The sequence below is a fragment of the Lipotes vexillifer genome, unplaced genomic scaffold (assembly GCF_000442215.2).
Source record: "Lipotes vexillifer unplaced genomic scaffold, Lipotes_vexillifer_v1.1 scaffold810, whole genome shotgun sequence".
In the NCBI taxonomy this organism is placed as follows: domain Eukaryota; kingdom Metazoa; phylum Chordata; class Mammalia; order Artiodactyla; family Lipotidae; genus Lipotes; species Lipotes vexillifer.
This window is the reverse complement of record NW_006797357.1, coordinates 934,608-952,057: the sequence shown is the minus strand read 5'-3', so window position 1 is coordinate 952,057 and position 17,450 is coordinate 934,608. Positions and strand designations below refer to the sequence as shown.

Genomic DNA, 17,450 nt, shown 5'->3' with positions numbered 1-17,450 from the left:
AGGAATCAGGGAAGGTTTAAAGAAGAGGTGCTGTTTGATTCAAGCCTCTAAGCAAGGGAAAGGTTGGCCAAGAAGGGGAAAACAGGATGAGCAAAGTCATGGAGCTATGAAACAATATATGTTTTAAAGAATGATGTAGCTGTAGTACATAGCTGGGAGAATAAGGTGGAAAGGATCTTCAGTGCCATGATACAGGGTTTGAACTTGCTAAGTGATTAAAATTTTTAACAGGAAACTCACATTTTGATCTGTGTTATGGAAAGATAATTCTGGCAGGAGTTTGGAGGAGGGACTGAAGAGAGATGAGGCCAAAGCAAGATGTTTGAAATTACAAAATGCTATACAAGTTATCATAATTATTATTTTTCCAAGACAGTATGTGGAAGCATAACTTTACTGCCATCTTATGTAGTTTGCTGGAATACAAAGTAACAATTTCTCAATTATATAGTCCTTGACATTTTTCTATTTACAAGTTATACCCTGGAACACTTTCCCTTCATTTTACCTTTCTCTTCTTCAGTAGCAGCTGTAGATTTTTCAAATAAATTAAAGTTCAAAGCACTTTCCCCTTCTGTGGCTACAGGAGGCTTCTTCCTTTCATTCTGTTGATGGGAAAGCTTTATGGCTGGATTGAATACTGGATGGTCTTCTAAAGTTTCCATTTCTACCAAAAAAACCATGATGCTTATTTTTGTTTTATTTGTATTTGTTTTTCATGCCTTTTTACTTTGCAAAAATTGGTTTAAAAAAACAACATTCCTTCTTTTACCTTGTAGTCAATTATTCAACACTTCCTTCTAGGAATTTGTGCTAGAAGTCAGAGGCAATTTATTTTCACATCATATACTAACATTTCAGAACAATTACTTAACAGATGTAGAAGGCCAGGAAAAACATCTTCACTAGAAATAAATACACATGGAGTTATATCCACCTCTTGTTCTTGAATGGAGATGGTATTTTATGGTATACATCTGAGGTTAACAAACTATGGCCTGCAGGCCAAATCCAGCCCTGCTGCCTATTTCCATATGGCCTGTGGGCTAAGAATGATTTTTATATGTTTTAACTGGTTGAAAAAGACAAAAAGATATATTTGGTGACATGTGAAAATTATATATGAAATTTCAGCATCCATAAAGTTTTATGAGAACATAACCATTTGTTTATGTATTGTTTATGGCTGCTTTTATGCTGTGACAGCAGAGTTAAGTAATTATAACAAATTACAAAACCTAAAATATTTACTATTTGGCTTGTTGCAAAAAGTTTGCCAATTCCAATTATAAACTGTTAGGAAAGAGCAGACATATTAAAAAGAGGCAACCTCCATCCTAGGAAGGCCAATAAAGAAGACATATTTATACATCTGAGAATTTTTAAGTGTTTACCTCTTTGACATTTCCTTATTTTTTCTTGAGCCTCTTTTTGGCCTTGCTTGTTTTTTTCTAATTTAAAGGTAGCTGCTTGCTCCTTTGCATCCAGAAGTTTTGCTGCAAGGTGCAAGTACCTTTCATTCTGTTGTTCGAAATGAGATGATGATAAAGAAATAAAAAGAAGAGCAAGATTAGTTTATCTATTGTCAATGTATTATATCAAACCCTGTGACCTTTTGATCTTATTCTTTGATCCAACAAATCTTTTAGAAATTTTTCATAGAGAAATGATACAAATGTGCAGATTTGCAGGTACATAGATGTTTACTGCAGTACTGATTGAAAAGGAAAACTGGACATCAAGTGTGGTACATCTCTACAGAGAAAACTAGTCAGCCATTGGGGAAAAAAGTGAGGTAGCAAAAGAATGAGGGTGATCCACATGGAGAAACTTCCTTGACACGTTAAATAAAATAAAGCGAACTACAGAATAAAATGTAAGTATGAGCTCATTTCTGTAAAAAGAAAAAATTTTATAATTTTATAAATACATGTATTTAAAGGATTACATATGCAATAATAGGATAATACTCATTTCTGAAAGTTACCTTCCCATAATCTTTATCTTATGAAAGATAGCCAGGGACATTAAAAAAAAAAAAAAAAGGCCTCTGGGGAAGATGGGTGCTATAAAACTTAAGGACTAATAAAATAAAAATAAAACAAACAAAAAAACAAAAAAACTTAAGGACTTAATAACTCTGCTGGGCAAAAACTAGACAGTTAAAGCTAAACTCAAATTACTGGTTTTTTTTTTTAGGTTAGGTTGATAGCAGATGAGAAGCACTAAAGCTCTGGGTGGAGAAGACGGCATGTGCAGTGCTGCTATGAAAGACAACCGCTGAGACAAAGGGAAAAGAGACAACTAAGGAAGCACAACCACCTGAATTCTGGGACCATTTTGTGTAGAAGCAAACATCAATACAGTGCAACAGAAGGGTTGGCTATCGCCTCAATTTCACCTAAATCACACTCATTCTTTCAATCTTTCCTATCTATGGTACTGATACCACCATCCCTCCACCTACGAATCTCTTGCTGACTTTGGCTTCTTAACCTTTATGTTCAGTACATCATCAATTTCTACTGATTCTTGCTTTAAATGTTTCTCTTCCAAATTACAATTTGGCACCTTATTATTTCACACCTGAGCAAGTGCAAGAGCTGCCAAAATGGCCTCCCTACCCTTTGCAAATCACCTTAAACACTCCTAAATTTGCCCTAAAATGTCAAATTCTTCTTGTCGATCACCTGGCCCCATACTTCTAGCAACTCTTCACAATCAGTAGGAAAAGCTGTCAAATTCATTTTCTGGGCATCAAAATCTTCTAGTCTCAGTTTAAGTCACCTGTTTACTCCTATTGGCCAGTACTCACCTACACATTTTATCCTGTTTATTGTTTAATACTCAAAGGCCCCTTGCACAGTTCCACTGCTGTACCCTTTTCACATTATTTCACCCATATGGGTAATTTTCCCATTCTTTGTTGCCTATGCACACTTCATGCATCCTTCAAGTCCCACTTTTTTCTTTGAAGTATTGACCTAATGCTCCTATCAGAAGAGACCTCTTTCTCTGAACCTCAAAGTAACATGTGTACTGTCCTAAATTATTTTTGTTTATATTACTTTAATACAGGCACGTGGTTAAAAAAACTTATGAGGATACAGAGGAGTATAAAAAAGTCTCCCTCCCACCCTACCAACCCCAGTCCTAATCACTAGTAATAGCTTCATGTGTATCTCTCCCGATGTTTCCTTTGCATACATAAGAATGCAAATATATGTGTGTGTGTATATTGTTTTACTCAAATGAGTTCATTATACTACACATGCTGTTCTGCAACTTCCTTTTTGTCTTTCTAAATCAACTTTATAAAAGTATGAGTCACTTCTAATAAAATGTCATTTTAAGTGTATAAGTGAATGTGTTTGACACATGTATATATCCACGTAACCATCATCATAATCAAGACATAAAACATTGCCATCATCCCCAAGTTTCCTCATCATGCCTAACAGTCAATCTCTTTCCTCCATCCCTGTACTCAGGCAACCACTGACCTGCTTCCTTTCACTAGAGACACATTTTGCATAGATGACTTTTCTAGAATTTAATATAATGAAATTGTTCAGCATGTACTCATTTTTGCCTGGCTTTTTTCATTCTTATATAATGTTTTTGAGAGTTGCTTGCAGTGTTTGGCTGTTATTAGTAAAGCTGCTATGAACATTTGTTTACAAGTCTTTTTTTGTTGGCATTTTCATTTTTCTTGAGTAAAAACGTAGGAATGAAATTGTTAGGTCATATGTTAAGTGTATGTCTAACTTCAGAAGAAAGTGCCAAGCAGTTTTGCAAAGTGGTTGTACCATTTCATTTTATACTCTTACAATCAGGGTAAGAGTATTCAGTGGCTTCACATCCTCCCAACACTTGGTATTACTGATCTTTTTAATTTTAGCCATTTTGATTGATATATACATAGTGGTGTGTCACTGCAGTTTTCATTTTCATTTTTCCCATGACTAGTGATGTTGAACTTATTTTTACATGTTTATTGGCCATCCATATATCTACTTCTGTAAAGTGTCTGTTGTCCTTTTAAAACTTCTTTATAAATTCTAGACAGAAGTCTTTTATTAGATATATGTATTGTGCTATTTTCTTCCTACAACTTGCTTTTTTCACTTAACCTAATATTTTGGTTTTGTTTTTTGCAGTATGCAGGCCTCTCACTGCTGTGGCCCCTCCCATTGCGGAGCACAGGCTCCGGATGCGCAGGCCCAGCGGCCATGGCTCATGGGCCCAGCCGCTCCGCGGCATGTGGGATCTTCCAGGACTGGGGCACGAACCTGTGTCCCCTGCATTGGCAGGCGGACTCTCAACCACTGCGCCACCAGGGAAGCCCTCACTTAACCTAATATTTTAACCTAATATTTTTAGTTTATCTTATGACATGTAGGTTTTCTCTTTCCAGGCAATGGGTTTCCTCTATAAAGGAAGGTGCTTTTTAAAATTAACCAAATAATTTAGCATACTCCTTACACAGAACAATCATTTAAAAATACTTGGTGATTATCTCTTTAAACATGGGAGGAATGTAGTTAACATATATTGAGCAGTTATTTTGTGTCATTTCTCCCCCGTTATTTTATTTAATCTTCACATAAACCCCTAGGGGTAACTACTTCCTCAATTTACAAATGAGGAAACTAAGTCTTATAAAAGTTAAATATTTTGCCAGGTATATCCAGCTAGAAGCCCAATATAAATTTCTACTCACCGGGTCAAATTTTTCCTCTCCTAAACTTTTAGAAGTCTCACTCTTTTCTTCTTCGTTTTGTTGTTCAGCATATCGCAAAATCCATTCTTTCATATTTACTTCCAAATTTTTTTCTTCCTTTTTTGGCTAGAAAGAAAAAACAAATATCTGAAAAATCAAAATTAGAAAAAGGTGTCAAAACTATCATCAAGTGTCACTGCTTTTACAATTTCTTTACACTCAGAAACAGTAGACACATAAGCCTCAAAAATCACATTCTTTACTGTTCAGTGAAGGATAAATGAATGGAATTCAACATTAATAAGTCTAAACTTACATGATCCGAAGAATACATTTACATAAAGAGGCCAAAAAATGAAAGAACTGTTAAAAACTAGTGTTGTCCTTAAAAACAGTGGTTTTGTGCGGATGATGTTTCCACAGATTTTTGCTCTGTTTATTTTTAAGCTTTATTGAGGTATAACTGATACATTAAAAATTGCACATATTTAATGTACATATTATTAAAATGCTAATTATTTACTGTGTGTGTGTGTGTGTGTATATATATATATATACAGACTCATCATTTTGATGAGTTTGGACATATGCATACACCTATGATATCAGCACCACGATCAAGGTACTAAACATATCCATCACCTCCAAAAATTTTTGTGTGTTCTTTTTTGTGTGTGTGTACAGTACTGTACTGTTAACTATAGGCACTATGTTGCATAGCAGCTGTATAGAACTTACCTATCTTGCATAACTGAAATTTTATAACCATTAAGCAACATTTCCCCACTTGCCCCTCCTCCCTTTAGCCCCTGGTAACTACCATTCTATTCTCTGTTTCTATGAATATGACTATATTAGGTACCTCATATAAGTGACATAATGTAGTATTTGTCTTTCTGTGATTGGCTTATTTAACTTAGCATAATGTTCTCTAGGTTCACCCATGTTCATAGATGTTTTATGATATGCAGAGTAGTTAGGTGTAATGTGTAATGAAGTGTAATGAAGTACACCTTCCAGTATTAATGCCTTTCTGTAATCCCCTTCCATATAGATTTTGAATTGGCCACATGACTTGCTTCAACCAATGGGACATTAGCAAGTGATACAAGCAGAGGCTTGATAAAAATTTGTACACTGGGGCTTACTATCTCAAGATACTTGCTCTTGGAAGCCATATGTCAAGTAAGAAGTCTGACCACCCTAATATCACCATATAAGAGGAAACCTAAGCTAGTCACGTGGAGAGAGAGATGACTTGCTAGCTCCCAGCCGAGGCAACTAGTCATGTGAGTAAAGAAACCATTTTGGATGTTCCAGTCTGAGGAGATACCTCATGGAGCAGAAGAACTGCCTAGCTGAGCCCAGTTCCGACTGCAAAATCAAAAGAAATTCTTGGTTTAAGTCACTACATTTTCAGGTGGTTTGTTATGTAGCAATAGATACCTGAAACCGACAGTGATAGAAGAGTTTGGCAAACCCATTAGACATTTTCAGTAAGTAAAAACATTATTGTAACCTAATATTTATACCCTTATGAACTATTACATGTGCTTCATTCTGATTTTATACAACTTTAACTGTTTAATTCTTAAATTACCTTTATCTTAGGATCTTCTTCCTGTTTTTTGGTTTTAAATTGCAGTGGAGGTGAAATAGTGGCTTGTATTTGAGGAGACTGGAATTTTGGCCTACTCAGAGGTTGTTGCTCTTCAAATTCCTGACTGAATCCTTCAGGAAGTGCATCTTAAGAGAAATTGGGATGAAAATAAACATGTACATGATACATAAAACACACAAATATTTACTAAACACTCACATAAACCCTGTCTAGACAAAGAGCACCTAATTTTATTCTACTGCTCATGTCCTGGGAATAGAAATCCTATGATGAAACTCGTTTTATTATCAAACCAGTGGGAACACTCTCTAGATGATAACCAGCCCACCTCTATTTGACCATTTATTTCACCCTGAATATGCTAGACTCCTAAATTTCCATAAGAAAATCTTAACCATCCCCTCTCTTTGGCTGCCTGTCACAACATGTGACAGTATCCTTAATCAGTCATAGAAGCAATATGCATTCCAGGTTCTTGCCAAAGATTACAACGTTGACGCTCTGCTTAATTAAGTATTATTTATCCAAAGCCAGACAGCCCTAATTTCTAAACCAAAACGAGGATACACAGCCTGACAGGTTACAGACAGGCAAACTTTGAGAATCTGCTGTATTATGTGCGTTATAAAATGGCTATCAACAACTGAAAGCAACACACAAAAAAATAATTTCTTCTTGCACAGACTACAACCTTTAAGAAGAATATACTGAAAAGACTAGAAAAGTGTAAGAACATCCTAAAAATAAATAATTATAACAGTGAAAAAAATTTTCAGTACAAGTCCAAAGCTTGATACAAATATCATAAACATTGAAATTACTTCAAAAGGTTTTATAAACTGAAAGACATTTATGACAATACTGCTTACCATCTGAAAGATTTAAACAGAGCCAATCCAAGGCAGAATGAAGATCACCTCCGTGTAAGAGTGTGTTAGTCATGGCATCTTCAATGTCCTTAGTCTTAAATGAAAATGCTTGTAAAGCCATGTATAAATCCTATGAAAGGGAAATGTAACGAAGTCATTCTGTCAATTTTCTCTTTTTTCATTACTAAGTCTATTCTCCCATTCATTTTAGACCAGAAACTCTGACACAAATTATAACTTCAAAAATATCTTTTCTCTTTTTTTCCAGTTAGAAGAGTTAAATGTGCTCACTGTATTGAGGGTTTTTTTTTTTTGATGTGCAGACCATTTTTAATGTCTTTATTGAATTTGTTACAATATTACTTCTGTTTAATGTTTTGGTTTTATGGCCCCGAGGCATGTGGGATCTTAGCTCCCCGACCAGGGATCGAACCTGCACCCCCTGCATTGGAAGGCAAAGTCTTAACCACTGGACCGCTAGGGAAGTCCCTCTCACTGTATTGAGAATCTGAGAACTATAGATAAATAAAAAAGGACCAGGAGAAACTGCTCTTATTCTCACTATCTAAAGATACTGTTTGCAATGTAGTATGCTTCCTTTCAGTCATTTTTCTATGATTTTGTAAAAACAAACTTTACTTAACATTATAACATAAGCATCTTCCCAAATTATTAGAAACTGTTCATCAATTTTAATAGTTAAAGAATATTCCACTGGGTAGACATATCATAATCTATTTTCCTACTGGTGACCACTTAAGATGTTTTCTTTTTTTATTATTATTATCATCAGCAGTGCTTCAATGAACATATTCAGACATAAAGTAAAGCTTTTTATTGTACTTTCTAAAGCATGATCTTTACAGCTGGGCAGGACTGGGTTCAAATCCAGACTCTGTTTACTTTGCTACTTAGTAATTAAAAACCTCAGGCTATAACTGTAATCTTTCCAAGCCTCATTTCCTTCATTTGAAAAATGGGGCAAAATACCTTCCAGGATTGGTGTGTCAGAGAAAATGTAAGCAAAGTGCCCACCACAAGTCCAACATAATTTGGGGAATGTAATTTAGTTTTCATATTACTATTTTAATAAATGTACTTGTTTCTGGCACAGTTCCTTCCTTATTCTTGAAGATGGAACTAATCTATATGAAATTTCAATGGAAGTTGAAAAGTCATTTTATCTCACATGTGGAGCTGTCTTAAAAACGCTCCACTAAAAGTAAGTAACTTAAAAAAAAGTTTGCAAAATACCTGTAATTTCTTGGCAGTAAGTCTTCCAGAAATCACTCCCTTGTCATTATTTTGCTTTTTATGCTCATTTATCACTCCAATAATTTTTTGCTCTAGTTTGTTATTAATTACCACCTGTTGAGACCAAAAATGTCATATCAATTAGAAGATAAATTAAATAACATTTAATAATTAAATAATTAGAAGCAAATCACACAGTTTTCTATATCCCTTCCAACGAAGCCCAGAATTTCAGCTGAAATCAGATACAGTGATTATCATATATTGGAATACCATTCACTGGACCACATTCCTAGCATATATTTAAGAAAAAATGGGATACAGAAAAAGCAACAACATGTGGCAAGGCAAAAATCCTTTTATAAAGCCTCTTGAAGCTGTATGCCTCAGACTCTGTCCTTGGACCACCCTTAGATTGCCACCACAAAGACAGATTCCTAAGCCCTATCCTAAACATACTGAATCAAAATCCTTGGGGATGGAACCCAGAAATTTGCATTAATGTAAACCAGCCCAAGCACATTGCCTGAAAGAATGAATCCTACACTAAAAAGAGGGCAAATCAAGTAAAAGTAAAAACTTATATAAATTGTAATAATTAGGTTACACAAATTATTTTGGCTTCCAGAGTTTGTTTTCTATTTTTTCCTACTGGCCATTTTACCTTCTGCTGTTTCCATATGTTTAACCTAAGATTATACAGCCAACTACCTTCAAAACTACCTTCTTTTGATCACATCTTTACTGAATGCTCACTACGAGCAATGCACAAAAACATACTTCAGGAATTCAGTCTAGCACAGGAAACATATATAAAATGATAAAGTGTAACCCAGCAAGTCATTATTTAGAAAGATGGAAGAAGTGCTGATGGAACCACCAGGAAAATAACCTGGTGAGTTATGATGGACTTCACAGAGGTGACAAATGGAGAAAGGGAAATAGAGCATTCTAGGCAGAGAGCCCATGGACAAAAGCCTGGAATCATTAAAATCATATGGGATTTGGGGCAACAATGAGATATGAACTAAAATTTTAAGTGGAGAAGAGTAACGGAGAGGAGGCTGGAAAAGTATACTAAGTCAGACAGACCTGAAAGGATGTGTATGATATACTTAGAAGTTTGGACCTTATCCAGCTCTTCCTTAATTTCTTACAGGCTCTCAACAGATGTGTATGATTTACTTTTATTTAGTATAGATGAGGAATTACTGTACTATTTACAAAAATTTAAAACACCCCATCACTTGCTTACATTTAAGAGTACATCTTTTTTTTTTTTAAAGGTAACATTTCTTGAAATGACTCAAAACCTTGATACTCACTTTCAAAATAGATTTATCCAGATTTGCAGGACCACCAGAATCATTTGCAGAATTAAAACTATAAATTTTCGGACCTGTATATAACAGACAATGAACAGTCAAGGTAATTTAATGATTAATATCCATTACACTATTTTAATTTTCCTCTAAAGATCGCTAAATATTAAATATTTGATTTCAGCTCTTTCTTTTCCACTTTACCAAATAACTCAATCTGGAAGTCAGCAGTACTTCTGCTAAATTTGTAAAAACATTCTACTGCTTAGCACTCTCTAGGTTAACTAGTTTCTCATAGAGTGTAAATGCCTGGCACTTAGCTGAAGTAAGACCTCTCAGAGGATATTTGATTCCTGGCAGAGAAGATGGGTAATTTTGAAGAGAAGCACTCCTCCTAAGGCAAAAAGGAGGTGGGAGTTCCTATCATTCTCTCCTACTGAGTATAAGGTTGCTATATTAGTTTCCAAGGCTGCTGTACAAACTTGGTGGCTGAATATACAGAAACATTCTCTCTCAATTCTGAAGGCTAGAAGTCCAAAATCAAGGTGTCAGTAGGACCACACTCCCTCTGAAGTCTCTAGATAAGACTCTTTTCTTGCCTCTTCTGGCTTCTGGTGACCCCAGGCGTTGCTTGGCTTGTCTGCCTCCTTCTTAAAATGGGTCTTCACGTGGCCTTATTCCCTCTGTCTCTCTGTATGCAAATCTGTCTCCTTTCTCTGGACGCTAGTCATTGGATTTAGGGCTCTCCCTAAATCCACGATGATTTCATCTCAAGATCCTTAACTAATTACACCTGCAAAGATCTTTTTTCCAAATAAGATCACATTCTGAGGTTCCATGTGGACATGAAATTTTGGGGAACACTACTCAACCCACTACAGTTGCCAAGTCTGTTCCAGTCAATAGAAATGCTATATATTAACAGTTTTCTAACAATGAATAACCGGGAAGGAACACATTTTATTTTCAAACGTTCGTCTCATGGTCTCCTTACTCTCTTAAAAATTATTGAAGATCCCAAATACTTTTTGTTTACGTAGGTTATAATATTGATATTTATCATACTATAAATTAAAAGGGAAATTTTATTTATTTTTAAAGACTTATTATTTTAATTTATTTTTGGCTGCATCGGGTCTTAGTTGCTGCACGTGGGACTTTTGTTGAGGCACGCGGGCTCTTCGTTGCGGTGCGCGGGCTTCTCTCTAGTTGTGGCATGTGGATTTTCTCTTCTCTAGATGAGGCGTGTGGGCTCCAGTTGAGGCACGCGAGCTCAGCAGTTGTGGTACACAGGCTCAGCTGCCCCGCGGCATGTGGGATCTTAGTTCCCTGACCAGGGATTGAACACACGTCCCCTGCATTGCAAGGTGGATTCTTTACCACTGGACCACCAGGGAAGTCCCAAAAGGGAAATTTTAAAAAATATTTATTAATTCATTAAAAATAAACCTACTACATGCTAATATAGTACTTTTATGAAAAATAACTATATTTTCCAAATCAAAAAAATTGTTTTCTACTTTTGCAAATCTCTTAACATCTGGCTTCTGCATTCAGTCTTCTGTAATATCACACATCATGTAGTCACTGTACACTAGAGAGAAAATGAGCATGAAAATGGCAAATAACATTTTAGAATTATTATGAATATAGTTTGATCTCATTAAGCCTCTGCTAGAAAGGTCTCAAAAATTCCCCAGGATCCCCTAAGCACACTTTGAGAACCACTGCTATATAAAAATAATCCTAGAATCATACAAAACCTTGTTACTCTGCTTTTATAAACCTTAAAATAGGATTTTTTTTCACTTTGAGAAACCTAAACATTAAAGAGTTGCTTATTATAAAGTCCAGGATTTTAGTCTCTGTTGACTTACATTGGGTTGTTCATTTTAAGATGCTAGTTATATAATGAGGCATTTAAAAAGGAAAACCAAAGTTTCTGAAAATAACTATTTACATTTGAGCAGTCTGAACTAGGAACATTGGTGGGTCCCTGAATTACTTCTGTGCTATAGTTAAGAAGGTACCCAAAGCTACTTAGAATACATTAAAGGCTAATAACAATTCTGGTATAGTATGGTTTTCCTCATCTTTTAGTCTCAGACTTTACCTTAATCCTGGTAACCTTGCTCATAAACTCATGTCAATGGTTATAAAGGAGACTATATATCAGTAGTCTTTAACCATTTCTGCGGGGTCTTATCAGTTGTAGTAAATTCATTCACAAATTTAGCACACTAATCAGTTTTAGAGGTCCCTAAACCCATGGAGGGGCCCCAGTTATAACCCTTTCTGAAAAGGTACAGACGGATGAATGTTTCATTACCAAGACAATACTGAGAAACAGTTCAGGTTCCTGTGTTACTGACAGAGGTAAGATTGTAAATTCCGTTAATAAGTGTTTTTTGGTTTTGTTTTTTGTTTTGGTCACGCCACACAGTTTACAATATCTTGGTTCCCCAACCAGGAGGAACTGAGCCCCAGCAGTGAAACCTCTGAGTCCCAACCACTGGACCACCAGGGAATTCCCGATTGGTATTGTTTTTTAAATTAGTGAATTAAAGATTGCAGTCAGCTCTCATTTTTCTCCTCCAACCATTCCACCTAAAACGTCCAACCATATCACTTCCTTGAGGTCAGCTTATACTGCAAACTTCCAGAGGGCAAATAAAAGATCTAAGTCCCCAGACTATCAGGAGGGGAATGAACACCCACACTGCTGTGCATTCGCTGGGTGTCAATCAGGGTCTCTAAAAATTGTATGTTTTCATTTTATTCAATACTCTGAGGAACTGAAGCAATGAGATCTTGCCAGGGATATTACCAATTAAATCAAGTAAACCAGTAAGGCCCTTTCATTTTCAAATTCTTCCTAAAACATGTTCATGTAAGATTTTTAATCAGCATGAATGAAAACTCCAAAATCTGAAATGCATTTTAAAACAACTTGATAGAAATCCTTCTAAACTGTATTTACACTTCCTGCCATAATACATACAATAAGCAAAATTCAAAGCTTTTCATGATGCATTACTTATTATGAGTATCGATGACTTTGCTCAGAGGCTTGCAGAGGCTACCCAATTCCCCGAGACTGCTCTAATTTTCTATTTAGTGATTCTTTGGTCTTCTCTCCTGTCAGCTGCCACCTTTCAGAATGTCAACCTAATAACTCCTCACCCCCAAATTCTAATCTGTTACCTAGGAAAAAGTGATGGCACCAGAAGAAAATAGATACTGAAACTTGTAAATGAGTAACCCTATTTTCAAATACAATTCTAAGTCAATATGCCATGGAATAAAAATGGTCCCCATTCTTCTGCCAAGTAATGTGCATAAGATGTATGACAGCTACCTTTCTTGCTGCTTGGAGACACTTCTCCACAAGTTTTGGTTTTGTTTCAGATGAAGGGAGTTATTGGAAATCTGACTGGAAATAAGGAAGTTAGTGTGCAGAATATATCCCTAAGGCAAAAGCACTAAGGGTTTCAAATTTATAATGACTGTTCATGGAACAAAGGAACATACGTAACTGGCTCTCAAAAATATTACATTAACGTTGAAGCACAGAAAAACTAAGTGATTTCCTCAAGATGACTTAGCAAGAAAAAAGAAGCATCGGCCAGAATCAATTTCTTGTTGCCCAATATTTTTTTCTTATGGAATATTGTCCTTTTATATAGTATTGCTTTTTACATCATACAGTGAATGTAACGACCCACTATCACTGAAACATTCACTTCGAGGTGCTGGTGCTGGTGATAGGTACACTGAGGCACTGTGGCTCCCTTCTGCCCAACAGTACACATCTGCAAGGGGAACCAAACCAGCCAAGAGACCCAGTCAGGAATAAATAATACCCAATCTTGTCCTCACGGAGCTCATATTCTGGTGGAGTAATTAAGCAACTAATTACCCAAATAGGCTATGAAGGGGAAGTACAGCATATCTGGAGAATAAATTAGAGTTAGCTGATATAATCTAAGCAGTCAGGGTCTGTGAGGAAGTCCATCCATACTGCCAAAACTACCTGACTAATCTTAGCTAAGGTCTCTTCCCCATTTAATACAAACACCAGTTCCCCCCCCACCCACTCACTCCACCCATAGAGACTTTCTTCTTGTCTTCCTGCCAAGCTTGTTTCCACCTTAAGGCCTTTGCCCTTGTTGCCTAAGCCTCAAACATTCTGTCTCCAGATCTAATAACTGGTTGCTTCAAATAATCTCAGCAGGTTTCCTCAGAAAAGTCATCTCTGTTCTAAACCAAAACAGACCCCACCACCCAATTTATTCTTTGCCAAGTCACTGTTTTCTGACTTTCATGGCACTTTTTTATTTTGGTGACCCTAAAAACTAAAACGGTTTTTATGAATTTATTCATGACATCAGTCCCCTAGGTCTTGTTTCCCTCTTCAGATTTTAAGTCTCAACTAGGTTTAAGAATTTTCACAAACACAAGCCTTATGGTTGTAAGCACCCTCCACCAGCCTCCAATAATGTAAGCCTCTTGAAAGCAGTGATCTCAGTCTGTTTTGTTCTTGTGGTATCCCCAGTGCCTAAAATCTTGCCTGGCACATAGTAGCTCTTCAAACATTATTTGATAAACAAGAGAAATGAAAAAATAGAAGTGGAAGAATACCCAGGATTGTGCCAAGAACCATTTCATGGCACCAGTCATTTTCTACCTCTAGATGAGAGTCCAATTTTGAGAAAGTATGCTATGTACAATCCTTCAAATTGTTTGAAAAGCCAGAGAGAGAGATGGAAGTGGAGTAAAACAATTACATTTACATTAGGAACAACAAAGAGTTCAGAGATAATTTTTTCTGTGTACTTTTCCACTTTTTTCTTCCAAGTAGGCCTATTTTATGTAATATAAAAATATCCAGACAGAAAAAAAGAAAACAAAATCATGTGGCAATCTTGCTGCAATATTTTATTTATACTGCTATATATATTGATTTATGGTTATAAAAAATTCTCCACAAATTTGGTAGATAACCTCTCATTTTCTCTCTTTTGATTTCTTGGTCTTAGTAACTCCTCTGAAATTTTCCTTGTCACTTACCCAAGAAATTTTTTGGATGACTATATTCAGAGCATTTGACTAGATACTGAGGGATGTTAATATGTAACCATAAAACTGTTCCTACCTCCTACAATTTTATAGGATAGTTAAAATGTATAATTGCTCACATAGGCAAGATCTAAACATCAAAAAGAATGATTCAAACAACAATGATATACATGAGCTGGGGAGACAGAAGAATTCAAAAAGTAGTTGATATTTGGGGTAGGTATTACAGGATTCTGGTAGATAGCATTAGGGATAGATAGCATTCCAATGAGAGAAAACAGCAAGAATAAACATGAGGAGGCAGAAAGCCAACAGCTGCATTTGGAGCAGTGAAAATACACCAGATTTGCTAGAGCTGAATATAGGAACGAGTAAAAAGGCTAGAAAGGGGGTCTTAGATACGAGCTGAATGGTTTGTATTTTATCACAAAGTCAGTGAAGACGCTGTAGAAAAAACTGTTAAGTGACATTGATCAAAGCAGTGGTTCTGAAAGATCAATCTGATGCTTTATGCAGGACAGACTGAAGAAGGAAAAAAGAGCACAGCTAGGGAAACCCATTAGAAGGCTGTGTTGGTACTCCAGAAATTCACGAGTGCCTAAACTGAGGTGTGACCAGTATAAATCAAAAGTGAAAAGGGCAGGGCTTCCCTGGTGGCGCAGTGGTTGAGAGTCCGCCTGCCAATGCAGGGGACATGGGTTCGTGCCCCGGTCCGGGAGGATCCCACATGCCACAGAGTGGCTGGGCCCATAAGCCATGGCCACTGAGCCTGTGCGTCCAGAGCCAGTGCTCCACAATGGGAGAGGCCACAACAGTGAGAGGCCCGAGTACCGCAAAAAAAAAAAAAATGTGAAAAGGGCATACATGGAAGAGAAATAAGCAAAGACTGCATGGAGCTTGACAACAGGTCGGATGTGAAGAAGAAAGGAAGACTTAAAAAATAACTATTGACATTGGATAGAGGAATATGGAAAAACAAAAACAAAGAAGTCACAGGAGAAGCTAGTTTGGGGGAGAGAAGTATAGTTCAGTATTAGCCATGTTATTAAATTTGACGTGCTTGCAAAACAGGGCCAAAAATCCAAGTAAATGTAGAAATGGCTGACTTGAGCTTGGAATAGACCAGGATTGGACATGTTGACTGAGGAATCATCTACAAAAGAAAAGACAGAAGTAATGGAAGTAGAGGAACTCTCCTGAAAGGGCTGTAGAGAGAGAATCATACTGTCACAGACTGACAGCTATGGTAATGGTCATATTTTGGGGTTGGGAGAATGGGAAGCCAAAGAATACAACAAATGACTACTAGAAAGTTCAAAGAATTCAGAGGAATATCAAGAAAAGACAGAGAGTTAGAAAGAGGCTGATTCACAGAGTAAAAGTGCCACAGAATATTTAAGGAGAAATTCTATGTATTTGTAATTGCAGGCATAATAACTTTGTAGTTAAAGGGTTACAATATATTGTAGGGCAAAGAATTATTATTCACCTTCTAAGTGAAGGCTTGTTACCTGCCTACTTCTTCAGTCTCATCTCTTTTCCTCCTTAGGCAGTGCTTACATTCTGAGTATCTTAAAGGCCCATGCTCTTTCCTGACTCAAGATCTTTGCACAATAGTGTTCCTTACCTCAGCCAGGAATACTGTTTCCCCCATTCTGTACAGCGTTAACACCTATTCATCCTCCCGATACTGTCACTTTCTCAAAGAGACTGTCCATTACTCCTCCTTTTCCCCAGTAAAAATCAGATTACGCTGTTAAATTCTCTTCCCTAGCTTTTCTCTGTGGCACTTATCAATCATAGAGCAACGTTTGTGTGACTACTTCATGGCTGTGTGCGCCATTAGATTGGCAAGCTCCAGGAGAGATGATTTGTCTATTTTGCTCGTCCCATCCCTAACTTCATGCCAAATACACAGTAGGTTTTCAACAAATATTTGCTAAACTTACGTTTCAGTAAGAACTACAAGGAAACAACCTAAGCAGAAGAAAACAGCGTATAACTGTCCAAATCAGCTGTAATAGTGGCCTGCTGATCTGCAGCCAGACCGGCAATCTCCAAATTGAGTTATCAAACCAAACTACACAGTAAGCAAAAATGCACTGCTACGGTAAAGATCGCTGATAATTTTGACAATAGGTTACCCATATTCGGTGTGTAAGTGCTGAAATTCTTAAGTACTGATTTTTTCCATAACACGTGGAAACGCTACATCGTGGCTGAAAATGGTTTGAGAAGCAAGTAGAAAATGGGTCTGGCTCTAGGAGGTTAATAATTCCACACACTACTCGCTGCATTCGCCTCGCTGGTTTAGATGACGCTCAGGACGGATCCCCACAGAAACGGGAGCTAATGCAAATTTCTTTTGTTCTCAGGAGATGAAGTGGAGGTTTGGGGGACGCTACCGTCGGAACTCTGGAGGCCCAAGCAGCTTACACTGATCTAAAACAAGGCTACCCGATGGGGAGCCAGCAGCTCCGGGTGTGAAAGAGAGAAATTTTAAGACCGAGGGTCCGCCCAGGTGCGAAGGCTTCTCCCTCGGGACTGGCAGTAGCGGGTCAGGAGGGGGGCGGGGGCCCGGC

The 17,450-nt window shown here is 36.9% G+C and overlaps 1 protein-coding gene across 1 annotated transcript in view; it reads right to left on the bottom strand.

Moving 5' to 3' along the window:
• The window catches only part of DHX29 (DExH-box helicase 29), a 48,526-nt gene that overhangs the window by 30,478 nt on the left and 598 nt on the right, over window positions 1-17,450 (bottom strand). Inside the window, exons 2-8 of the mRNA XM_007469276.1 lie at window positions 9,793-9,866; window positions 8,468-8,581; window positions 7,214-7,343; window positions 6,324-6,469; window positions 4,724-4,849; window positions 1,395-1,521; window positions 509-667 (exon numbers count right to left, since the gene is read on the bottom strand). Coding sequence (XP_007469338.1) covers window positions 509-667; window positions 1,395-1,521; window positions 4,724-4,849; window positions 6,324-6,469; window positions 7,214-7,343; window positions 8,468-8,581; window positions 9,793-9,866 — 876 coding nt within the window. The remainder of the gene's footprint in view (window positions 1-508; window positions 668-1,394; window positions 1,522-4,723; window positions 4,850-6,323; window positions 6,470-7,213; window positions 7,344-8,467; window positions 8,582-9,792; window positions 9,867-17,450) is intronic.